The 25916-nt window shown below is 57.4% G+C and overlaps 1 protein-coding gene across 1 annotated transcript in view; it reads right to left on the reverse strand.

The window, feature by feature from the left end:
• ACSF3 (acyl-CoA synthetase family member 3) overlaps positions 1-25916 on the reverse strand; it is a 58604-nt gene that overhangs the window by 22533 nt on the left and 10155 nt on the right. Inside the window, exons 4-6 of the mRNA XM_057713093.1 lie at positions 15238-15392; positions 13529-13674; positions 7962-8074 (exon numbers count right to left, since the gene is read on the reverse strand). Coding sequence (XP_057569076.1) covers positions 7962-8074; positions 13529-13674; positions 15238-15392 — 414 coding nt within the window. The remainder of the gene's footprint in view (positions 1-7961; positions 8075-13528; positions 13675-15237; positions 15393-25916) is intronic.

Raw genomic sequence — 25916 nt, forward strand, 5'->3', positions numbered from 1 at the left:
CCTCGCCGCAACTAGAGAAAGTCCATGCGCAGTAACAAAGACCCAATGAAGCCAATACATAAATAATATTTTTAAAAAAAGAATACAGTTGGTAGAACAACACTACAATTTTGAGACTTACTATAAAGCCACAGCAGTCAAGACTGTGGTACTACAGAGGAACGAACACATATATCAATGGAAGAGAATATATAATCTGTATATGGACCTGCTCAAATATATAAAATTGATATTTTGATAAACCTACAAAGAAGAAAGGGTAGTCTTTTCAGCAAACAGTATTTGAACAACTGGATATGGAAAAAAATAAGCTCCAACTAAACTTCACATATAATGCAAAAATTCACCAAAATGCATAATAGATATAAATGTAAACTGTAAAACCACAAAACTTTCAGAAGAAAACCTAGGAGAAAACCTCTGTAACCTGGAGTTAGGCAAGGAGCTCTCAGTGATAACACCAAAAGCATGACCCAAAAAGGAGCGAGGGAGATAAACTAGGCCTCATGAGGATGAGGAACTTCTGCTTCATTAGATACAAGACAACAAGACAAGCCACAACTGGAAGAAAATACTGGCAAACCAGACATCCAACAAAGAACTCTCAAAACTCAACAGTAAGAAAATAACCTTAGGGAGAGTGCGCAGAGCAGGAAACACCAGGAATCTGACTCCCACCTGGACAACTGCACTGGCAGAATCTGCTGTAACTGTCTTTGAAATCCAGAGTCTGTTGAAGGCTTGCAAATTCCAGGGGAAGGCTTGGAGGTAAACTGTGGTTAATTTTGGTCATTTCCAGCTCTTAGCTCAGTAGCAGCTACCCCCCACACCCTGCAGGCAGCTGTGTATGTATTCCCAGAGCAGCCTGCACACAGACTATGGAAGCCAGGGTGCGCAAAACGGACCCAGATCTTCAATAAGATTACGTCAGCAGATTTCCCATTAGTACTCTGGAAGCCAGAAGCAGTGCACCCATACATTCAAAGTGCTAAAAGAAAAAAGCGTCAGCAAAGAATCCAACATCCAGAAAAAAATGTTCTTCAAAAGTGAGGGAGAAATTAAGACATTTCCAGATAAACAAAAGCTGAGGAAGTTCATGACCTGCCCTGCAAGAAATGCTCACGTGAGTCCTGCAGGTGAAAAGAATGCACTAGTCAGTACCTCGAAGCTGTATGGAGAAAGAAAGATCTCAACAGAAGTAAATACATGCACTGTTATAAAAACTAGTGTTATTGTAATAATGATTTGTAAGTACATTTATTGTTTTCTAAATGATTTAAGAGAATAACACATTAAAGAAATTATTTGTGTAAAAAATAGTATTACAAACTGGTCTGTAACTCCAAATCTTGTTTTCTACATAATGTAGGAGATTAACACATTTAAAGAATTTATGTTTTGGGGCACACAATGTATAAGATGTAATCTTGTGACATCAACAACTGAAAGGGGCAGAGAAATAAGCAGCGTTTTTGTATGTTATTAAAGTTAACCTGGTATAAATCCAACTTAGTGTTAAAATTTTTAGGTTGATAAATGTAATCCTCATGGCAACCACAAAGAAATTAGCCAGAGAAAATACACAAAAGGAAATGTGAAAGGAATTTAAACACTTTACTACAAAAAGTCAACTAAACACAGAAGAAGACAATAATGTAGGGAAGTAGGGACAAAAAAAGCTACATGGCATATAGAACACTACTAGCACAATGACAGAAGTAAGTCCATCCTTACCAGTAATTACTTTAAATGTAAATGGATTAAATTCTCCAATCAAAAGACACTGGCAGAATGGATAAAAACTCATGATCCAACCACAGTTGACCCTTCAACAATGTGCGGGGTACAGGCACAGACCCCCTGCACAGCTGAAAATCTGCACATAACTTTACAGTCAGCCCTCTGTATCTGTGGTTCCACATTCATGGATTCAACCAGCTGTGGATCGTGTGATACTGTAGTGCCTGTTTATTGAAAAAAAAAAAAAACCCACACATAAGTGGATCTGTGCAAACCCATGTTGTTCAAGGGTAACTGTATATCCCGCCTATAAGAAACTCACTTGAGATCCAGAGACACAGGTGGATGGAAAGCGAAAGGATGGAAGAAGATATTCCTGCAAACAGCAACCAGAACAGCCCAGGGTGGCTGTGCTAACACCAGACAAAAGAGACTTCAAATCAAAAAAGGTTAGTTACAAAAGACAAAGAAGGACACTGCACAACAACAAAGGTTGGATACATCAAGAAGATGTCTATATAACAATGATAAATATTCACACACCTAATGCAAAGAAAGCATCAGAATCTATGAAGCAAAAACCTGACAGAACTGAAGGGAGACATGGGCAGTTCTGAGTTCCACTACACCCTAGAAACCCACGTCTCCACGCCCCCTTCCTCAGCGCTCCCCCAGCTCTGGGCGCCCTGCAGAGAGCTCACCGCAGCCCCTCTTCTGTTTCGGGAAGGCACTCCCGGTGCTGCACACCACCTGTTAGAGCAGTGCGTGCTGACGGCACCGACCGCACGCTAACTCACACAATCACCCGACCCCGTGCTGCGGTCGCTGCAGCTCCCGCGGTCTGCAGGCCCGCTCTGCACTCCAGCATCGTGCTGGGCCCCTGGCCGGATGCGCGCTGACCACACGCGCGCGGGCCTGCGTGGTGCGGGAGCGCGCTCCCTGCCCGCCCCCGGCGCCGACCCCTGGATTTCTGATTCCACACGGTAGGGAAAGATATTCACCATTTTCTTCCAGGCTGGTTGCATGAAGCTCGAGATACTCATCCTTTAACTCCGAGGAGCGTTTTCCACGTTGAATGTCTCTGAAATGGGGCTGTGTCCCACCACGGATGGGACGCGGACTGGGTGAACGGGGTGACCGCGGCCCACGGACGGCGCTCCGCCCTCTCCGGGGCGCCCAGACCAGCCCCCGGCAGGCAGCGGCCGGCCGCAGGCTCCGTGGCCGCGGGCGCGGAGCCAGGGTCTTCGGGCCCCGAGACCGGCTCCTTCAGTAGGACCCCGAGACCCGCGCCCGCCGCGCAGCCCCGCTCGGCGCCGCAGGGTCCCGCCGCCCGCCCCGACCCTGCGCGGGGCGCCGCTCCGTCCCGCCGGGAGGGCTCTGCGCACACGGGCCCCGGGACACCGCGACTTCGGCCGGGGCTGTCTGCACGTGGCAGAGGCGCGGGCGGGCGGAGACGGGCTGAGGAGGCGCGCCCGGCCCACGGAGACACGTAACGAACGGCCTAAACGAGTGCCCAAGCACGAACGCTGCCTTCACCACAGTCCGTCGCCTGCGCCGCCAGATCCCAGGCAGGGCGGCGCCCCGCAGGTTCCCGCCGCGGAGCCCCGGGACTGCGTGCGGCTACCCCGGCCCTCGCGGGGCTGCGGGCGGCCCGGGGCCCCGGGGATGCGGCCTGGGGGCGGGGCCCTGGCTGCGAGGGGTGGGGCGCGGGCGGGGCGGGGCCCTGAGGCGGGGCGGGGCTCTGGGGCGGGGCGGGGCGGGGCGGGGCGGGGCGCACCGCAGAGCCCGGCCCCGAAGGTCCTCGCCCGCAGTGGTTAGCATGGAAGGACCGCGCAGCTCAGCACCGCCCACTGCCCAGCTCCAAAGCAGGAGCCGGTCCTCACAACACGAAGGATGAAGCCAACGGAGGCGGCGGGGCGGCTCCCCCGCGACGTGAGAGCGTATTTGGGGGCAGGCAAGAAGCGCGGGTTGGGGGGGCGGGGAGCCTAGCGCAGCAGACGCTCACCTGACACGTCACGGAGCCAACTGGACCCGCTTTTCCGTGTGGAAGTCCCCATTTAGGGTCCTGCCGCCTCCTACAGGCCCTTGGAAAAGAGGTGGTGGACCCACCGCACCCCAAGAACTGACGATGGTCAGCTGCTTGCTGAAGTGAGTGCCTCCGTGGGGACAGCACCTGGTCCCTCCTCGCAGGGCGGAGCGCGCCCAGGCCCCGCAGGGCCGCTGCCCGGCCCACCGCCACGGTCGGCGCAGCAATCCGCGGTCACGGCAGCGACAGGCGAGGGGGCGGGCAAAGAAAGCGGCGACAGGCAGCGGGAGAGGCGGGCGGGCTCCGGGGCCCAGGCCACCCCAGAGCAGCCTCTGCCCAGGACGGCAGCTGGCACGGGCCCGCACGAGGTAACTGATTTGAAGCGGATAAAGGGCAGCGTCGCTTGCTGCCGCCGTCCTCCAGCCCCCGCCGGCCCACGCCCCACGTGGGCGTGTGCATCCTCCACGACCAGAGGATTGCGTGCGAGGCCTGGGCTTAACCGGCCTTACGCGGCTCCCAACCGTCTGTCTGTCTTTGGACCCATCGCTGCTGGCTGGAGTTTGGCTCTTGCTTAAGAGCAAATTGAAACAATAAATAAAGACACTGCATATCAACTATACCTCAATAAAATACAAGGTGCTTGCAGAGTTTGCTGGCGAGAGCCAGCTGGGAGTCTGACACATGAAAGACGCATGGCAACAAAGCCCGCCCCCCCAGGCCCTCGTGGGGAGACAGCACTCAGAGGACACCGCGAAGGTGGAACCACCCCACTGGGGCCAGAGGACCGTCCTGCTGTGAGGAGGCCGCCTACTCTTCCAGCCCCTGATGTCCCACCAGACAAAGTGCGACACTCAGGAAGCGCAGGCTGCAGAGCCTTGGACGCTGGGGCACCAGAGTGCCCCCAGGCTGTGGACCACAGACCACCCAGCATGGCCAGGGCAGCCACACACTTGGGAACATGGACAGGGACCCACAGCAGGAGCCCAGCCATGCTCTGCAGGATAGGCAGGTGCCCCTGACCGTACCCAGGACAAAGGAGTGTCCCCTGAACCTCGGGCATCAGGCCTCCACAGCGTGCTCTGCCCTCCCTCTGGGGGGCATGGGTGGGATTCTTCCTGCTGCCTGGGAGCACCCCATGGCCCAGCTGCCCTCGGCCCTCACAGGCTTCTGTCCTCCCTGGGGCTTCCCTTTGGGGGGCAGACACAGGCCTGAGAGCCCTCTGGTCACCACTCCTGATTCTCGGCGGTGGGTCAGAGAAGCACCTAGAGTCTCAGGCTACGGAGGCAGGAGGACCCCACGCCCTGCACCGCACCGCCTGGTGGGTGCCATCAGTGCTGCCGCGGCCCCAGGCTCCAGTCCGGGGGGCACCCCACGTGCTGGCTGGAGGAGAGAAGGAAGGAGGGGGGATGGAGAGGCCCTGCCTGCGGAGCCCACAGCCCATCAGCCCCAGAGGGGTTCTGGCCCCGCCAGTCCTGCTGCCCTGCTGCCAGCCGCAGGCTGGGCACACGCACTCCTGGTCGCGGCTGGTGTCTCCTCCATCAATGGTACCTGTGGTGACCTCGCACCTGCCATTTGGGTCTAAGGGCCTGTGACCATCTGGCTTAGCAGGCACTTCCAAGTTCAAGACATGCCCTCATGGCAAGCAGAGGGAACCCTGACCCCAGAGAGCCTGCCGTGGAGGGAGCTGCCACATGGCATCCTGGGGGTGGGCGGAGCTGCAGACTGGAGGAGCGCCAGGCTGTGAGAGGGGGACGCTGCAGGAAGTGGATGCTGGCCTGGTGCCACCGTCACGTGGGAGAGCCTGCATGGTGCCTGGGCAAAGGGGAGGGACAAGTGCCCTGGGTGAGGGCGAGCGGGCTTTCCTCACACTGCATTTGTGCAACTTTCCTGTAAGTTTGGAGATTGCCAATTAAATGTTAACAGAAACCTTGAACCACATCGCCCGCAGCCCCCCTGACTTCTGAACAGTAAAGCATCCCTGCCAGCGGGCAGCAATCAGGGACAGAACCGGCCCTTTCCAGACCAGGCGAGCAGCCGGCGTCCTCCTCTAGCACCGTCAGCGACGGGAGTGCCTGCGAGGCCACAGACGCCGAGAGGGGCGCTTCCTCGGGAAGGCCCCACCCCGCCCCGTGGGTCCCGCGCAGCGTGGGAGGCTCCACGGCGGGCTTGCTGGAGTCTGGACTTGCTCCGGGCTACCGGGTCTTGGGGGCGGGGGCGGTGAGAAATACCCCAGCCACCCAAGAGGCAGCTCCTGGGCGGCGGGCTCCCCAGAGGGGGTGTCCCTGTCGTGCTCCCGCCTCTGACCAGCCCGGGGCGCAGGCCCAGGCCCACCCCAGCCGCCGGGGGCAACAGGCTGAGATTGTGCTCTCCGCCCCAGGCGGTCTTCGGCTTCATCCCGGACCGTCTGTCCTACGGACCCCTCGACTGAGTTGGGAACGCTCTAGGACGTGCCACCGTGAGCTCCAGGCCCCCTTATCTTCAGGTTTATGGGGCCTGAGCCCCATCCCAGCTCCGTCTCCGTGGCCCCCAAGCCCCCACCCAGTCCACGCGCTTCCTTCTCCGGCTGTCAAGGTGCTCAGGGCCCAGCTGCTGCCTCCCTCCTATTCTGAGTGTGTTTCAGTGAGGAAATCCCTCCAGACCCCAGCAGGCGTCGGGTGAGGGCGGCGCAAAGTCGTTAAACTTCACTGTGGCCGAGGGAGCGCTCCCCACCCCCAGCCTCTCTCTGGCAGCACGCTTGCCGCCAGCAGGACAGGAGGCACCTGCAGGAGGGCGGTGCAGGGGCCCCCATGCCGTCTGCACTGCTAGCGCCTGATGGACCCCCACAGCCCACCCTTCCTTGGCTGGGGACCTCCTCCTGGGCCGAGTCCCTGGAACCACAGCCCGAGCCGGCACCGGCTGAGCGTCCACGGGGGGGAGGCAGCCCCATCACGGCCGGGAGGGCTGGACGCGGGGGCAGGTGACTCGGATGTGAGCAGGAGACCACGAGGAGGCAGAGGGGACTGCAGGGCACAGGCCAGGGGCCAGAAAGGGACCCTGAGACATGGGTGTGGCCTGGTCCCTCTCTCCTTGCCTCTCAAGGAGGGGCTGCGGACAGCTGGGTTGATGCCAGAGCCCAGGCTGAGGGAGGTCAGGGAGCGACGGCCATGGCTGGGGACCTCGGGGCCGCCCTGAAAGCTGCCCACACACCTGGACAGGAGCAAGGATGGTGTGGAGGCCCGTCACGTCTGGAAGGAGAGGGCAAGGGGGCACGAGCCCAGCAAGGGGGACCCAGGTGAGAGGTTCTCGGGTAAACAGAACACATACTTCTTGATGTCATTTTTCATAAAATCACAGTAAAAACCACCCAAGTTCTACCCACATGCTCACGCTAAGACATTCGACAGCCACCCCCGGAACGCTGCCACTTCCCCGGTGGAGACGGAGGCCCACAAAGGCAGGGCCTGCCCGCGGCCCCTCCCTGAGGGGCAGGGAGAGAGGGACCAGGCCAGGTGGGGCCAGGCATAAGAAAAATGCTGAAATCAGGAATCGCTGCTACTTTCAGCTTTTAAAACTTCTCTGGGTAACAGAAGTCAATAGTATGGACATCAGCCATAGAGAAAACAATCTCTTAAATCAAAATTCCACTTCCTACCAATCCCGAACCTCTTCTGTGACCCCGATCGCTTATGACCAGCAGACCTGCGGCAGCGAAAGTCCTCACTGAAACAAGACAACAGTCCTCTCTTCCCCTTCGTGTCTGGATCTTAGAACAACACAGAAAGCAGGGGACAGTGACTTCCCGCGTGGAGAACCTCCGTTTACAGGTTCTGTGCACTTGTGCACATGGGCGACGGCAAGGCTGGGGCGTCCGCTCCAGCAGGGGCCCGGGTCCTGCGAGCGCACAACTTTTAACTGGATCCTGCTGGCAACGACCTCTGCTTTACCTGGGGCTGTCCTAGCCGAGGCTGTCACGACCCACCTCGACGCGGCCCGGAAGAGGAAGGCCGGGAGGAGCCCTGCTGGGGCCCGCTCCACTCTGCACCGTCCCCACGGTGGGCAACTCCCAAAACACCAGCAGTGCCCTGAGTCAAGGCCAGCCAGCGCCACCGCAGTCCAGGGGCCGTCCCCGCGTGGTGGGGACTCCACCTGACACCGGCCACCGGGTGGCCCCAGCTGTGTGATGCCCACGTGCCGCAGTGAGAACACAGGGGCTCACCTTGGTGTCCTCCTCGTTTCCCTCTGCGTGGACGACGTAGGGGTAGCCGTCCTTCTGCGGGTTTTCTGACACAATGCGCACCTCAACGCCGGGCAGCGGGGTCCCCACAGAGCCTGCGAGGGGCAGGAGGCACGAGGGAGAGACGCGGTCAGCGGGATTCCGAAGAAGAGGGCTGCACACTGAGGTGCCTGGATCTGCCCGATGTCGTGTGCACACACTGGGGTGTGGGGATTCGCATGGACATCACGTGCACACACAAAAGGATCCCACGTGGACGTCACGTGCACACACAGGGACAAAGCCCCAGGAGCTGAGAGCAGAGCCTTGGGTGGGACACACAGAGCAACAGCCAGGGCTCCGGATGCCCCAGAGGGCCCTCAGGTCACCTTGGGAGGGCCACCCAGCACCCGGGGCAGGACGCAGGGGCACTCCCACCTCACCGGAGCAGCTGGTCGAGCACAGATGACCATGGTTTGTCCCTGAGGGACTGGAGTGGGACGGATGCCGGGGGGGGGGGTCCTTACAGCAGGGGTGGTGCAGCCAGCATCCAGGCTCACTTATTAGGTGCCTGTGGTTTGCTCAGTGTATTCACCCAAGTGGTTACAATCAACTCTTGAACCCGCAAAGCGGAGGGCAGGTGGGGGCCGCAGCGGAGTCTCTAGGCCCCTGTAACGCACAGCGGAGGCGGGACAGAGATCCCAAGGCCAAATGCCCAGCATCTGAAGCTTCACTTCAAGGTTTCGGGCCCTTTGTTTTAACCGTTGTTATCAGTGAGGCTCTGTCACAAGATAAAAGTCCCAGGAAGCCCACTTGGCAAACTCCACGAGCTGCTTAGTACTCTGGGACCCACACTCCTGGAAAAGTCTGTCTCAGTTTGCTAGACGGTGCTGTCCTGTCCTCCTCGGCCTGCCTGTCTTCTGTCTGAGGTCCTGGGGGCCGCCAGCACCGCCTCCTCCTCCTCCCTCCCCTCTTTCTCCTCTTTCGCTTCTAAACATTTAAAAACTAAAGTGAAGTCCACATGCTACAGTTATTCACTATAAGGCACGGGATCCAGTGGCATGTAGCACACTCACAGCCCTGTGCAACCACCACCTCCGTCTGGCTCCAGAACTTCCTGTCAGCCCAGCAGGAAACCTGCCCCCGTCAGCAGTCATGTCCCCCCACCCCCAGCAACCCCTAACCCACCTCTGTGGACCTGCCCCTGGGTGTTTTGTATGAAAGGAACCGCCCGGTGTGTGTCCTCCCACCTCTGCCTGCCGCGGGGCAGTGGCTGCACAAGTGCCAGGATGGGCAGGCCTGGAGACAGCCTGGACACGGGGGCATTTCACCTCAACTGCAGACAAGACACGAGGACCAGAGACTAGACCAAGGCTGTGAACGTGAGCTGGGTCCAAGCCCTGCCCTCCTGCAGCCCCTGCAGGACCCGGGGCCAAGGCGGCCACAGTCCCAACACTCCAGATGTGGTTCCCAGGGGCCCTCAGGGTCACAGGTTTCTCTGGCTCTGTCTCCGGTGAAAAGCTTCAGCCTCTCGTCTGCACTGCTCCTCCTTGGACCTCATGGGCTGATGGGGACCAGCGGAGCCACAGCTCTGACCGCTGGGCTGCGGACCAGGCCCAGGCATCTTGGGTATTTTCCAAGGTCTTCAGGTCGCTCCTGATCGATCGTATTTTACAGTCAAATGTCACCAGACTGACCTTAGTTTTAGCCCTCAGTGTGTGTATAAAACCCACAGAGCAAAAGGTTTAAGGAAGAAACGGGGCAGATAAAGCGCAAGAGAGAAAGGCCGTGAGAGGAGGTCGGTCAGGCCCGCTGGCCAGAGGGCAGTAAGAGGGCTCCTTGCCGTGAGAAGGAGGTGTGCCGTGGACTGGTTTACCACTCCTGAGCCTGGCCAGGAGGATTCCTCTAGCTCATGCCAGAGGTCAAGAGCCCCACGGGCTCCCCTCAAGCCAGCAGGCAGAACGTGGGGATCCCTTCAGGAGGCGCTTCGCCAGCCTAGCTACAGGACCTGAAGCAGGGCCGACCACCTCGCTCAGGAATGAAACCTGCGCTCCTCTCTTTCCGTCTGAGCTCTCGTCCCTGCAATGGTGTGACACTTGCTCAGGTCCAAGCCCTCCAGATGGCGACGAATCCTGAAGTGTGAGCCCTGGGGGCCCTCGGGGTATAAAAGCCCCTCCACGTTCCTCATTTCTTGTTTGTAAAAAACACCTTGGTCTCCTAGACCTTCCCTGAGTTCCACAGAGCAGACTGAGGCAGTTACTACTTAGGGAAGTGGGGGGACGCAGAAACAAAGGAAAAGCAGGTAAGCCAGACCCTGAACAACAACTCAGTAACAGCACAGAACCCTAGGCCCCCTCAAGAGGCGCACAGTAACCCTACACACACCTTCCAGCTGCTCTGCGGGAACTAGGCCCCCCGGTGGAGGGTGGGGACTATGTGCTGAGACCCCCAGGCCGCTGGAACCAGAAGGCCGATGACTCAGCTTCCTGGGACGCCACCCTGCTACCTCACCCCTATCCTGCAGCCCTCCCCACACACTGCCTTAAGCCCTCCCCTGAAAGCCATAGGGAGTCCGGGTCCTTGGAGCACAAGCTGTTTGTTCTCCTTGCTTGGCTCCTGCAAATAACCGCTGCACTTTCTTTTGCCACAACCAGTGTCAGTAGATTGGCTCAGTTCAGTAACACCTGCATGCACCTCCTCAGAAGGAAGAAAGGGGAGGCTCTATGCAGGTGCTGGGACCACGGGGAGATTCAGGGAGATGCTGTGGAGACAGGAGTCCTACAGGACGTGCTGCAGCCTCTGGGGAGCCCAGGGGCTGCCCTCCGTCCCAGAGGCGTGTCCCCAGTTACCCACAACGTCTGTACAACTTGGCTGCAAACTGGGGGTTCCCCGGGCCCCCTCCTCGGATTAAATACTTTGCTAGAGTGGCTCTCAGAACCCAGGAAAACAGGTCACTTCCTACAATACCAGTTCATTACAAAGGGTACAAGTTGGGAGCGCCAGATAGAAGAGAGCCTGCAGCAGGTATATGGGTGGTTGGGGGTGGGGGAGTCTCTGAACTTGCACCCTCTCCAGGCACATCACACTCCAGCACCAACACCAACGTGTTCAACCTTGTTTTGCGTATTTTACGAAGGTTCTATTATGCAGGTACAACTGATTAAATCACCCGCCATGGGTGTTCAGTTCAACCTCCGGTCCCTCTCCCATCCTAAGGAGGTCAGGACCTCCTGCCTTGTTCACTGAGACCTGAACTGTTAAGAATACCTATAAAGAAAAAGCTGACAGAATTGCAGCACCACTAACACAACAGCGGCATTAAAATCTCCACGCAAAGACAAAGACCTGCGATTTGTTTAAATATTGTCTACGAAAAGCAGACTGGTATGTCCTGTCCGGGGAGCGGCTCAGGCCCCAAAGCCCCGCCCCCTTGCCCCACCCCTGTCAAACCTACCCGAGTGGGCGGAGCAGAGCAGGGTCAACCAGCTGGGGCCAGCCTCCTACACCCACCCGAGACAGGCCCTGCCCTAGCACGGGACGGGCCCCCTCCCACTAAGTGGACGTAGCCCCTCCCACTGAGTGGACGTAGCCCCTCCCACGACAAGAGACACAGCCCCTCCCACGGCACCGGGACGCAGCCCCGCCCACACGGCGTGGGCAAGCCCCTCCCACGACAAGAGACGCAGCCCCTCCCACACCCGCAGGGATCGAGAGCCTCCCTAGCGTCCACTGGGCAACGGGTGGCTGCGGTGGGAAGGGCCGGCCACCCCTCGGCCTCCCTTTGGAGCGGGTGTCCGCTGCGTCCAGGTGCCTTAATGCCCTGCGGCCCCGCCCAGCGTCTGGGGCGGGAGACCGCACTGCACTGCGTCCTGGGGCGCCTGTCCGGCCGAGCGCTGCATCTGGTCGCAGCCTCCCCCGGCGCCTGTCCGGCCCAGCAGTTCCGGTCACCGGCGGGCCTCAGCCGAGCGCACGCTCCTTCCGACAGCACCCTCCGCACCGCCACGGACCCGGCGGTGGGCCCAGGCCCCGGCCGCCGTGTCCCCGCGCCAGCCCAGAGCCATGGCTGGAGGCAGCCCGGCCCGGGCGCAGGGGCCACCGCCTGCCTGCTGGGAGGCGGCGCTCGGGGCCTCGCTCGGGTTCAGGGTTGAGGGCTGCTGCTTTCACTGTTCCTAAACCAGAGCCGGCCCTGCGCCCACTGTGAGCGGCCTGCCTCACTGGCGAGGAGAGACCCCAGGCGCTTGTTCTGGGGCCGAGAAGCGCGCTGCGCCAAAGAGCTGCGGCCAATTAAGATTCAGGACCTTCTGCCCCGAAGCCTCGGGTTTCAGAAGCGCTTGGGTCGCGCTTCCCTCGGAGGGCACTGGTGAGTCCCTCTGTCCCGGGGACTCTGCCTCCACCCCATCCCGCAGACGCCCCGAGTCATGCTCTGCTGCTGCATCCCGCCCAGGCCCCTGGCCCGGCGCTCAGTCTGTCTGCTCTCGGCATTAAGGCCCAGAAGCGTCCCTGTCCATCTCTTGGCCCGTCTTCCTCCACAGCCGGCAGGCTGCTGTGCTCCCGACCGAGGGTGTCCCGCTCCGGCAGCGTGACCTCTCCCAGCCTCAGGGCCCTCCTGTGTCACAGGGGTAAGAGCCGCCCTGTATTGGGTCTGACCCCTTCTGACCCCGCCGTCGCACTCTGAGGCACCTGCCCTCGAGACTTAATGACGCGTTCACACAGAACCCTGCACACAAACCTTCACAACAGCCCGACTAGACACAACCCACCCAGCTTCAGTGGCGCACAGGTAAACGCCGAGTCTCGTCTGCCAAGGGACACAAGCCAGACCCCCGAGGCAGGGCCTGGCGGCTGCGCTGACCAACACTGCAGGACCCGCACAGCTACAGGGAGAGGACCCAGCACGTGCTCGCCGGCCTGGCACGAGGAGGTGCTGACCACGAAAGGCGATTCAGCCTCGTCTGAGTGTGGCGGTGGACACGCTGCGAACTCACAGACCTACCCACTGTCTGTGCAAGACACGTGGATGGACGGGTAGACGTGTAGGCACAGGCTGACTTTACATTTACTTCGGAGACACCTCCTGTGTTTTGGACGAACTGGAGGGGACTGACCACGAGGGCTGCACAAGGGCCCAGGACAGAACAGGCTCACCTCTCAGGCCTCAGCTCTGCCCTCAGGTTCCCTGCCAGGGACTCGGGACGTGAAGGCTGTTAGGTGGACTGCCCTAGAGGCTGCACAGGAAGACCAAAGGGCAGGGCCCTGTCTGTCTGGGCCACCCAGATGTGTGCAGGTCACCAGGCACAGGTCACCTTGCCCCCCACACCCGCCGTCTCTCCTGCTGCCACTGGCCTGTGTGGCTCAGGGCGCCTGGATGGGAGGCTCTGGACCCCAGGCGACCCGGTCTTTGTGGAAGCAGCACCCAGCCCAGGGGGTGCCCTGCCGAGCGTGCGGCTTCTGGGGAGGACACAGGCACCTGGAGAAGGTTCCCCTGGCCCAGCAGGGCGGGGTCCTCTGCAGACGGCCCACCCAAGGGCCCAGAGCAGAGGAAAGACACAGCTGGCCGGCGCTGCTCATACCTGGCAGGCGCGCTGCAGTCAGGGGGTTGGACAAGGCCATGCCGATCTCCGTCATCCCGTACCTCTCCAGCAGCGTGTGGCCGGTGACGCCTTTCCACTTCTCCAGCACGGGCAGGGGCAGTGCGGCCGAGCCTGAGACCATCAGCCTGCCCAGCACAAGCACAGGCACCTTAGCCTGGCAGGGGCACACAGCGTCTCCAGCCTGCTGAGTGCTGGACGTGCACTGCACCCTGTCACTCTCACCCTTCAAACTCACGGTTAAAACTGCAGTTGGGGCTGAAATTTAACTCTGCTCTTTGGAAAGACTTTGTTGGGTGTATTTTAGGATGTAAACAGATCTCCACAAGGAAGGGGCAGTCATGGTAAGAGGAGGAGGGACTTGAAGGTCTCTGGTGGCACAGTGTGCCAACAGTCAACGTGCGACCCACAGACAGCCCGGAGAAGAGCAGTGATGAGAGGAAGGTGATGCCGGCTTATCTGCTTTAGGGACAGAAGGCCACCGGGTCTGAGGGGGAGGGGTAGACGGAAGCAGGCAGTCTCCAGGGAGGGGTTGCACGCGGGCTCCTCTGCGCACACTGCCTGCTCTTGACAGCTCACGGTGACAGGGACACTGACGTGACATCCAAGAGCCTCGGCATGCGGCATGTTCCGCATGCACTGTGTGCTGGAAGGAAGGTGCTTTTGCTTCTAGCGGGAGCTGGGAGCAATGACCACCCCTGTGCTCCCTCCATGGGGTGCAGGCTCACCCCTCCCCACCAGGCGCCTGGCTGCTGGGGTCTGAGGGCCTGTCACCGGGGAGTCACCCTCATCTCCCCTCTCTGATCTTCTTCTTGCCCTTGGCTCTGAGCTCTGGGTACAGCATGCTACCAATCCCCCTCTTGTCCTGGTGGCCGGGCTTGGAACCCCAGCCTCGCCATGGCGCCTCGTGGGAGGGCGGCCCAGGCAGGCGGTGGCGGCAGCACGCGCAGCAGAGGGCTCTAGTTCCAGCATGGCGTCTTCACAGAAGAGGAGCCAAGCAAGGTTAGGGGAGCGCATAGGACAGGCTGGAATGTGCGTCTTGGGTAATCGGGGATTCTCCCCAGGAAACGCAGGCCCTTCCCGAGCTCCTCTTAAGGACCAGGAATCAGCTGCGTGGAGGCCGGGAAGCTCGTGGCTGTCCAGTGCCCACTCGTGGCGCGGTTAGAGGCTGTGCCTGCCGCAGACACAGGTGTCACACCTCTCGGGTGCACGTCACTGGGCCCGTGAAGACCTGCCAGGCTGCTCCCTTCCACGGCTCTCCAGGCGAACCGTTCAAGCTCGGGCAGAGAGGAGCTGCGATCAGCAGGCTCACAGGAACACGCAGCGCTGACCCCAGGCCACCAGAGTGGCCGGAGGGCCACACGTCGGTCAGGAGGGGTGTCTGCACGGGGTCGGGGAGGGGTCGGGGCTGAGAGCCAGAGATGTGGGGCCAGAAAGGACGTCCCCATCCTCATCCTTCAGACTCTAGCGGAAGACAGGTAGAGACAGAGGAACAGAGGGACCCAGAGACAGAACAGAGAGAGAGATACAGAACACAAGCAGCTGCATCAGGAGCACAGACACGCAGACAGAGACGTAGATGCACATTTTAAAGAAAACAAAATACTGCTTCCTAAAACTCAGTGGTACTGACTCACTAAAAATAAGTTATATTTGACTTTCCGATGGGAAGGTGGACTATTTTCATTTACCTGATTTTTTCTTCACAAACTGCACGCACGAAATCGCGGACACGAGGCTGGGTGAAGTGTTTGTCGGAGTACTCCATCAGCTTGCTGTATATGGTCGGCACGGCCATAAACACGTTAATCCTTGGGGTTTCAGAACTTAAGAACTTTTCCCAAACCTAAAGAGAAAAAAGGAGGCACACAGCAAAAAGATCAGAACACACACCTGCACGGACACATGTGGCCCCTCGGTTCCAGGAGCAGTGTTCTCAGCAGAGGACCCCCCTTTCCTTAACCATGAGACGGTCTGCAAGCGGCTCCCGTCTCAAAGCCCCGGCCCTCCGTGGAGCCACTGTGCAGGAACACTGACGTCCGGCCTCAGGGAGGAAGAGGATCGGGGTAGGAGTGGGCCCGGGGCCTGGGGCCCGGCTCGGATCTGCCATCAGGGGAGGGGGGCACATCAGGCTTTCCCGCCACGCAGACGAGAGTGGGTGAGGCTGGGCGCGGCGTGCGCGGGCGTGAGCGCAGCACCGCGCTGGGCAGACGGCACGCACACCTGGAACGGATGCATCTGCTGTTTCATTCGAGGAAGTCACGTGAATTTTTTATCGGACTCTGTAATGGATGTTTTTCGTTTTAATATAAAGATGCTGCACGTTCCCCGCCTCGTGCTGAGAAAGCGCCCGTGTGTTAGCCCTCATCTTCAAGAGGAGCGCTCTCTGCATGCGGCCGCCGCGTGAGCTCGGTGCTGCGTGCACAGCACCCGCCACACAGACGGCCTCCCCCCACATCCGAAACGCTGCAGCCAGCCCCAGCTCCTAATCAGACCCTTGTAATTAGCTCCTCACCTTAGCTGCTCAACAGAGGAAAGGCACGCCTCTTTGGGGAGAAAATTATATTCTTTTAAAGACACACCCCCCCCCCATTATAAAGCATGTAGGGAAAAAGAAAAATGTGACCCATAACTAAGAAAAAAGTGACTAGCAGCAGACCCTCGATACAGATGTTGGGATTATCGGACAAGGATTTAAATTATTACATAGGTTAAGGAGTTTGGAAAAGATGAGTGAGACGGGGGCTGACCAAGAATCCCGTGGGAGAGGTGGGACGGCTGGAAAGCGCACCACGTGAAACCAGGAGTGCGCTGGGTACACGTAACACGAGATGCAGCAGAGAAGAGACAGAAGTCAGGCACGCGTCAATGGAAATGATCTAAACGGAAGTACACACGGGAAAGAAGAGGAGAAAGAGAAGAGTGTCACCACGTGTGGGACAAGATGACACCACTGACACGTCCGGAAAGACAGACGTGCTCACTCAGTGGAGACACATCCATGTCCACGGCTGGGGGGGCTCAGTGTTGCGAAGACGGCAGCTCTCCCAAACCCCAGCGAGCTCTGCGCTCCAGAAACTGACAAGCTGACCCTACCATTTACAGGGAAAGGCAGAAGACTCGGAGGAGTCAAAACAAATGTGGAAAGGAGGGAGGAAGGTGGAGGACGCACACTTCCAACCCCAAAACGTACTCCAAAGCGCGAATGCTCAACGCCGTGTGAGGCTGCTGTGAGATCAGACACACAGACGAACGGAGCAGATGAGGCTCCAGGAACAAACCGATACAGTGATGGCGGCTGACTTCCAGCACAGTGGCTACGTCGCTTCAGTAGGACCCTCTTTTCAACAGACAGTGCTGAGAGGCTTCCCTGGGGGCTCAGCGGTTGAGAATCCACCTGCCAATGCAGGGAACACGGGTTTGATCCCTGGTCCGGGAAGATCCCACATGCCGCGGAGCAACTAAGCCCGTGCGCCACAACTACTGAGCCCACCCACCGCAACTACGTGCCCAGAGCCTGTGCACCACTGCAACAATAGAAACCACTGCAATGAGAAGCCTGTGCACCGCAACGAAGAGCAGGCCCCCAGCTCACTCCAGCTAGAGAAAGCCTGACTGCAGCAACAAAGACCCAATGCAGCCAATAAGTTAATTAAATTAATTAAAAAAAAATTTCTAGGAAAAAACAGAGGAGAATATCTTCATGACCTTTGGATAGGCAAAGATTTCTTAGCTATGATAGCAAAAACATGATCTATGAAATTAAGAAACTGATAAAATGGATTTCATCAAAATTAAAAGCATGTGTGCTTCAAAAGATATCATTAAGAAAATGAAAAGATGCCTTAGAGGACTGGGGCGGGGAGGGTGGGGGGGACTCGAGGTGGGGGGAGTCAAGGAAGGGAGGGAATACAGGGATATGTGTATAAAAACAGATCATTGAACTTGGTGTACCCCCCAAAAAATAATAAATAAATAAAATTAAAAAAAAAAAAAGAAAATGAAAAGACAAGCCAAAATGGGAGAAAATATCTGCAACCTATCTCTGTGATAAAGGACTAGTACCCAGAATATATAAGCTCAATAATAAGACGACAAATAACCCAATTCAAAAACGGGCAAAACACCCGAATAGACAGTTCACCAAAGAGACACAGGGCTGCAGATAAGAGCGTGAGAAGCACTCCCCGTCCCCGGCCACTAGGGAAATGCAGGTTTGCACCACAGTGAGACACCACTCGTCTCCACTACAATGGCCATAACGATGATTTTAAAACCAATAAAACAAGCGTGGGTGACTGCAGCCCTGCTCACGCGCTGCTGGTGAGGATGTGAACAGAACACCACTTTGGGAAACTTTGGCAGTGTCTTAAAACATTAACAATAAACTTATGCAACCCAGCGATTCTCTTCCTACTTATCTACACAAGGTAAATGAAGTGTCCGTGCCAGGACCTGTACGTAAGTGTTCACAGCAGCGTCACTCGTCACAGACAGAAACTGGAACTGACCGCACACCCAGCAGGTGATGACTGGGTGAAGCGACCACGGCCCAGCCACAGGGCGAAGCGCTTCTCAGGAACCACAGCAACAAACCGCCAACACACGTGCCACGACAGGGACCGGGCTCAAAGACGTCCTGCACAGGGAAAGAAGCAGGCCCGAAAGGCCACGCAGCATGTGCTTCCATTTCCATGCAGCACCCAGAAAAGGCAGCTCTGTACACACAGGACAGTCGGGGTTGCCAGGGGCTGGGTGTGGGAGCAGGGATTGAGAGAACAGCAGGACAAACCCTATCAATTTACGAAAAAAATCACTGAATTGTTCATGAAAGGTGAATTTTATGATATGTGAATTACACCTCAATATAGCTATTTTTAAAAAAGGACAATGCAATGAAAACACTTTTGGTGAAGCAAAGCTGCGAGAAATTGTCGCTCTACAAGAACTACCAGAAGAATTCTTCAGGATTGAGGGAGAGGACCCAGGAGGGAAACGTGGATGTGAAGGAACACGTGAAGAGCACCAGAAAAGGAAATATGTGGGTAACTGTAAAAAAAGTTTAAAGACCCCTGGCTGTTTAAAGCAACACTAGCAGCAGTGTATCGTGAAGACGAAGGATGAGAATGATACAGAACAGAAGGAACAGGAGTAGAAGGTACAGGTGCTTTAGAGAAAATCAGCACAGTTGGTTCTCAGAGACAGTAACAACACTGATACGCCTCTGAAACAAGAGTGGTCAAGAAAAAAGAATGAAACCATAAACTGCCATATCAGACATTTAAAGGAGACATCACTACAGACCCTAGAGATATTAAAAGGATACTCAGAGAAATTATAAACTATCCTATGGCAATAACAATTTTAATAAAATGGACAACTTTTTTTAAGTACCAAAACTGACACAAGAAACAAAACACAAAATATTTGAAGTCCTATATCTATTAAAGAATCTGAATCCTTAATTAACAACCTTCCCAGAAAGGTTGGCCTAGATGGCTTCAATGGAATGGTACCAAACACTTAAGCAAAGAATACTTTCAGCTGCACACAAACTTCCAAAGAACAGATAAGACGGGCGGGGTGGCTCCTTTCACAAATGAGCAAAACTCCAATACAGAAGCCTAACAAGGATGTCCCAAGAAAACTACAGACCTGTGTTCCTTGTAAACACAGAAGCAAAACCCTTCACAGAATATGAGCAAATCAAACCTAGCAATATATGAAAAGGATAATAACATCATGGCGAAGAAAGCTTACTGCGGGGCTGCAAGATCAGGAAATTAGAAATATTAAAAACTCTAATCAATGTAACTAACCACATTAACAGAATAAAGGGGGAAATTCATAAAGGGGGAAACGCCATAGGATCATCTCAAGAGGTAAAGAAAACCCATTTGATAATATTCACCCCACCCTGCAATTGAACTCTCAGAAGACAAGGGCTGGGAATGTCCTGCAGCTGATATACGGTGTCTACAAAATACTGCCGCTAACATCACCCTTGTCAGTGACATCGTAACGCCTTCCCCAAGACTGCGCGTTAAGTCAATGATGCCCACCATTTCCACTTCCAAATTAGTTTCATCAAAGTTTAAAGTTCTCTTCATCAAAAGATACTATTAAAAAGCGAAAACAAACCAGAGACTGGGGGAAAAGATGCACAACGTGTATTTCTGACAAAGGCCTTTTATGCATAATATACACAGAGCACCTGTATTTATTATACATATTATAAAAATAAAATCCAATTTAAAAATGGACAAAAGCCTTGAAGAGGCATTTCCTGAAAGAACATCTCTGAGTGACCAGCAAGCATATGAAAAGTGCTGAACGTGCTCAGTCATCGGAGAGAGGCAGACCTGGTAAGGCCAGTGAGGCGGCGGCCTCGCACACCCACCAGGACGGCCTGACCTAGAAAGCTGGGCCCAGGTGCTGGAGGGTGGGGCGCGCTGCGGACAGCAGCATGGAACGGACAAAGCACTTGGGAAAGGGCTTCACATTCGTGATCCTATGACCCAGTAACTCGAACCCTGGGTATTTACCCAGAAGAAGTGGAAAGGTGTATCTGTAGAAAGACACATGAGAGTGTTCCCAGCAGCTTCACTCAAAAAGCCAAACCCGCAAAAAGCCGGATGCCCAACAACAGGAGAACGGAGGGTAACTGTGGGGTCCCTGGTGATGGGAGGGACGCGCCGCCGGCACACGCAGCATAGACAGACCTCAGGGGGACGTGCCGTGGGAGGCGGGGCACGGCGCGTGCGGACGCTGGCCCCATTACGTGCGCGTAAGTTACGGTGACAAGCATCAGAAGAGGTGGCGGCCTGCGGGGGTGACCGGGGTTGTCATGGAAGAACTTCTGGGGCGATGGGAATGCTTCCCCTCCCGGCCTGGGTGTGGGTCATGCGACAGGAGTCGCCTGAACACAGTAAACTGTGCACTTCACTTCACGGAAACTACACGCAGTAAAAGAAAGTGAAAGCACGCGCAGGGCTGACCACAGGGAGTGTGGGCGCTGACCTGGAGTAAACGGGGCTGCGCACGTTGCTGCAGGAGTGTAAAGCGTGCACCCCTCTGGGGAGCTCTTGGCCAGCTTCAACTACAGCTAAACATGCACCCTGCCCAGTAGGCGTCCAGCACAGCAGGTAAAGACCCAAGAGAAACGTTCACAGAAAGACCTTTGTGCAAATGTTTATGGCAGCTTTACTCAAAATACCCCCAAACTTAAAACAGCCCAGTGTCCTTCAACAGAAGAATGGATAAACCGTGGCACTTTCATACAAAGGAGTGCAACACAGCAGCACAAAAAGAACAAGTTACAATTGATGCAACTCAAGAATAAATCTTAAAATAGTACGATTAACTAAAAAGCACAAAAGGACACGTGCTACCACGTACATGAAGAACACGTGCAGCTCGGCTCTGGTGATAGAAGCCGGACAGATGTCAACTACGCCCCCTTGACTAGGAGAGAAGACTGTGGACGTGCTCTGTCTTTCTCTGCGTGGTGACCGTCACGCAGGTGCACACTCAGCTTGCATACATGTTACTGTATGTAATTTATGCTTCAATTAAGGAAAAGAAGCATGACGACATCCCCCACTTTACAGACCCCGTGCGTGACAGCTCGAGGCTGTAAGCATCCGCAGTGCTGCCATCGGAAAGAGCAGGACCACCGGGTGTCACGAACCCTGCTGGACGGACACACGCATCGCCTGTGACGTCTCCTACCAACCAAACAAAGCAAAACAAAACCCTTATCACACCTCTAGACCTAACGACCAACTTTCAGGAAGTATAAGGGATAGCGAGACGTTAGACGGCACCACAGGGGTGTACCCCGCAAGGCCAGGCTGCGGGAGGGTCCACAGGCCAGAGCCTGATTCCCTAAACAGGCACTGCAGGGAAGAGCCTGCAGGGAAGAGCCTGCGGGGAGACCGAGCACAAGGCAGGGGTGTTATCTGGACCCACTGAAACCACCTGAAAGGCGCGGGGCAGTGACGGTACTGGCGGCAGTCCGTGATGACATCACGGGTTCCTGCTCACCGCCGGCCGTGATGACGCTGCTTTAACGCCAAGAAAAGCATACCTGCCTTTCAGAGATGCTGAAGTCATGTGACTTCTGAGATGCGTGTGAAAAGGCTCCTGAGATAGAAGGCACTTCCAGATGAAAGCACAACGGCTCTGAAGGAACAACGGCTGGAGGCGGGCAGGGGCACCTGGGGCTTCATCCCTCGTGTACGTGTTTGAGACACCCCACAATTTTAAGTGTTATGGCTATGAAGAAAAGAGGCGTTAGCTGGGGTGGTTTCTCTGAGAGGCCTTAAAACTTTGACATTCTGTAACTCTTCACAGGGAAAGAAGTGAGCTAACATTATTTATGAGAAAATATTAGCAATCCACGTTAAGCCAGTCAGCGTTAGGACTAACTGAGGAAGTTCACCTCTGTCAACGCCGCTCTCATTTCCCTGCTGCTGAGTAGACGGGAACAGTGTGTGCAGAAACGGGAAGTGAGGATAAAAACGTGGGTGTGGCTCCCTCCTGCTGCAGCGCAGAGAGGAAATAAAACCACGTGCACAAGCAGTGGTCCAGCCGCTGCGCGAACCCCGGGGGACGGAGACCTCCCGACGGGCCGCCTTCCCGCCCAGCTGTGGCCGTGACCCTGACCAGGCCCTGCAGCCTTCTTGCTGTCTTCTCGCACCACAGTGTTCGTCTGTCCTGAATCCCTCAGGCCCCTTGCAAGCCCTGACACGCAGATTTGCTGGAAATCCCGCGGGGCATCCTGCTTCCCATGCATCCACCAAGTCCGCACTGGCCTGGGCAGGCCACCCCCAGAGGGGGAGCGCAGTGCCCTCACTGCCACCTGGCACCAGGGAAGGTCCAGTGGGTCTTTGGAAGAAACACCGGATGCCACGCGGGCTCGCCCGGGAGCATGGATATCCCGATCCGGCTGACCAGGGTGAGCCTCGCGCCCCCGTTCCTTCTCACCCATGGCAACAGCAGCTACAGGGTGGCGGCCGTGTCTCTCCTGGTGTGCAGACCCCGCCACCACTGGGCCTGGTGCATCCCGGCGACACCCTCACGGGAGCCCGGCCTCATCCTATTCACCAGGCTCACCAGGACCGGAAGGCACGAAACAGCACAGCCCGCACCATGTCCACAGTGAGGCGCTGGGCGCTGGCTCGTGGAGGGGGGGACAGGCTGAGGGAGGTGGCTGTCCACTCTGGGGCCCAGCCCATCCTCCAGCGACCACACACGTGGTCTCCACCCAGGCGTCCCACTGGAGGCTGATGGAAGGACAGAGCTCACACTGAGCCAAGTGAAGGGTGAGGACCCATCCTGGGTCATCAACTCGGACATCTGGCCCCGGCACGCAGATGACGTCTACCCCAGGGGCCGCCTGCTGAGAGCCGTCCACAGCTGGGACGGCCTGGCCATTCTGGGGATTCACCGCATCCGCCAACGGAACAGCAGCACCCGTCCCCCCACCCCCCTCAACACAGCCATAAACTTCAGAAGCTGAAGGTCGGGAGATCCCCCCGAAAGCCTCTCCAGGCCCTGCATTTTACCAATGGAAACACTCCTGCGGCAGCCGGACCGGAGCCAGCACGGATGTGAGCGGCCCTGCGCAGCAGCTGGGGCTGGGACCTGGGGCCAGACCCCCGGCAGGACGCCAGGCCAGGGCTGGCGTGCAGCTGCCCCGGGCACCAGGGGCTAAGCTGTTGCTGTTTCTGGCGACCCCAACAACACACGGAAGGCCCTGTTCTGGCCAAAATCTTCAACGACAGAGGGCATCTCACAGTGAAAGGCTGGAGGCAGGAGAACAGATGTCCACACATCCAGCTCCTCGGACCTGTGTGTGCGGCCTGACCTAGCGACCCTGGGCTGTGGTCAGATCTGAGACGCCCTTGAGCTTAAGAGCTCTGCTTCCCTCCTGCAACGCTGCCTGCAAACCCCCCACCTACTTCAACAAGATGCATATTTCTCAAAGCAAAACCCAGAGGAAACGGCCTCTGCAGCCACAGGTGGGCCAGGCAGCAGGCTCGCCGCAGGAGTGGAGCCCGCGCAGGGCGCTGGTCTCAGCAGAGGGTGCTGGCGGCTCCGGGGCCTGCACAGCCTGCACAAGCACCGCCCCGTGCCTCCCAGCTGGGCCGCCTGGAGGCAGGGGGCGCGGCCGGATGGCACCTTCCCTGAGGGCGGCTGAGATCCCCAGGAGGCTGGACGGAGGACGTTATCTGAGACAAGGATTTATCGGGCCGGGCAGCCTAATCAACAGCCAGACCTCGTTCCGCGGGGGTGACGGCGGGCTGTCCGCCATCTGTCCTCCCGCCGTCCCCCGTCACCGCCACCTCATCCATCAGCCTCCCAGGACGCCGACAGCCCCTCGGCCCGTGTCTGCAGGGCCAGGCGCTGAGGCCATGTCAACACCAGTGCAGGTTTCTGGACCCTGCACCCCTTCACATGTATTCCTTTTTAAAAGTTATTTATTTATTTATTTACTTATTTATTTGGCTGCACCAAGTCTTGGGTGCAACATGCATGTGGGGTCTAGTTCCCCGACCAGGGATGGAACCCGGGCCCCCCGCACTGGCAGCGCGCAGTCTCAGCCACTGGACCGCCAGGGACGTCCCTGCACGCACTTCTTCAATACAAGCTTAGACAAGCCCCGATATTTAATAATGCTGAAGGTGGGGTTTCACTGTTATGAGTAGATTCCCCAAACTCTGAAACTCAGGGCAGCAATCTTTTATCCACCACATCAAATGTGTGTGACTCTTCAGCTCTGCTGCATGGTTCTGAGAGACCCACGTCCATGCCAAGGGTCAGGAAGGCCTGAGCTGACCGTCCTGGCGAGCTGCCCCGCGGCCTCTGGTCTCCAGCCCCTGGGCAGGAGAGAGGCAGCATGCCAGGGTTCCTCTCAGCGGTGCAGGCTGAGTGGTGACGGCGAGGAGCCACTGGAGAGAAGGGAGAAAGCCCGGAGGCCAAAGAAAACACACAGAACCCAGTGGCCTGGGAGCATGGGACCCCTGGGCTTTGTTTCCCTTTCAAGTGCTTCCTTGTCCAAACTCTGCTCTCATTTTCACAGGTAAGCTACACAGGGACGTGGGGAACAGAGCCAATCCCATCAAGCGTTAAACCAGCAAGACCTCTCGGGAGGCTGAACACCAAGGCCGACAGGTGGAGCCGCCCGCACGCTGAGGACGATGTTGCACATGGAACCTCCGGCCCAGGGACACGCACAAGCCCACCCACGTAACACGCCCCCCGCGGCCACGGGCAGCAGCAGACGGAGCTGAGCCGTGAGCGCAGAGGCCTGACCCGCCGTGACCTTCACACACATCTACAAACCCCAAGTGTGCAGAGAAGTCTGTCCCTTCAAGGCAGCCTTGTGCTGGGTTTTTCAGGGGAGTGGTATGATGCTGTACCTGCTTATGCTCTGACTCCTCAGGAGTTGATACAGTAAAGCTTTCGTTAAACAAATAACCACTTCCCTGAGTGATTTTCAGGGACGCACGCCCCACAGGCCTGTTCACAAATCCAGAAGGTCACCATGACGTAAGCCAAGGGTGAGCCTATGGACAGGGCTCGAGACGCCAGCACGCCTGTGTGGTCCACAGAGCCCGTGAGTGATAACTGTCCATTCTCCTACAACCCTCTGGGCCCTGGGGACACGCCCCGAACAGGAGGCAAACCCGTGCTCGGAGGCGGCAAGCGCCAGCTGAGCAGCAGCAGTCAGGCCAGGAGGGGCCGAGGTGCTCAGAGTCTGAGCCTGAGCCTGGCAGGGCGGTGGGGGTGGGGGGTCGGAGGAGGCGGGGGTGGGGGAGGCCCGCAGGCCACCAGCCCTGCAGTACACCCCGCCTGGCCCACCAGGCACTCACCCGGCTCCGGAATCGGGAACCAGGCAATCGGGAAATGGGGAACGTGGCCTGTCGGGGTTCCCGACCTAGGCTCAGGGTAGGGGTGTCTCTCCCGCCTTCCCACCTTTGTGCTGCCAGGCCGGCCCCCCAAGTGAACGGAGAATTGGGCGGGGGGGAGGCAATTTGCCTTCTTTGGAGACCCCAGGGCACTCCTGCTGCACAAGCCCGGACAGTCACAAAACCTCCCAGGGGACCAGGGGATGAGCTGGCTGACCCCACGTGCCCTCAGCAGTCACTCCTGACAGCCTCAGGGCCTCCGCTTCCTCGGGCCCCCTCGTCAGCCGAGCCCCACCAGGAAGGGGCTGTGCCGGGCCTGACCGACCCCTCCGGAGGGTCCCTGGGACTTGTGTGAAGAGGCAGACAGCCTCCACCCGCTGCCCGAGGCATCCTGAAGTGCAGGCCCCACTGCCGGAATCCCAAATCCCAAGGCCCTGCAGCTGGAACACAGCAGG

The sequence above is a fragment of the Hippopotamus amphibius genome, chromosome 16 (genome assembly GCF_030028045.1).
Source record: "Hippopotamus amphibius kiboko isolate mHipAmp2 chromosome 16, mHipAmp2.hap2, whole genome shotgun sequence".
Classification (NCBI taxonomy): Eukaryota; Metazoa; Chordata; class Mammalia; order Artiodactyla; family Hippopotamidae; genus Hippopotamus; species Hippopotamus amphibius.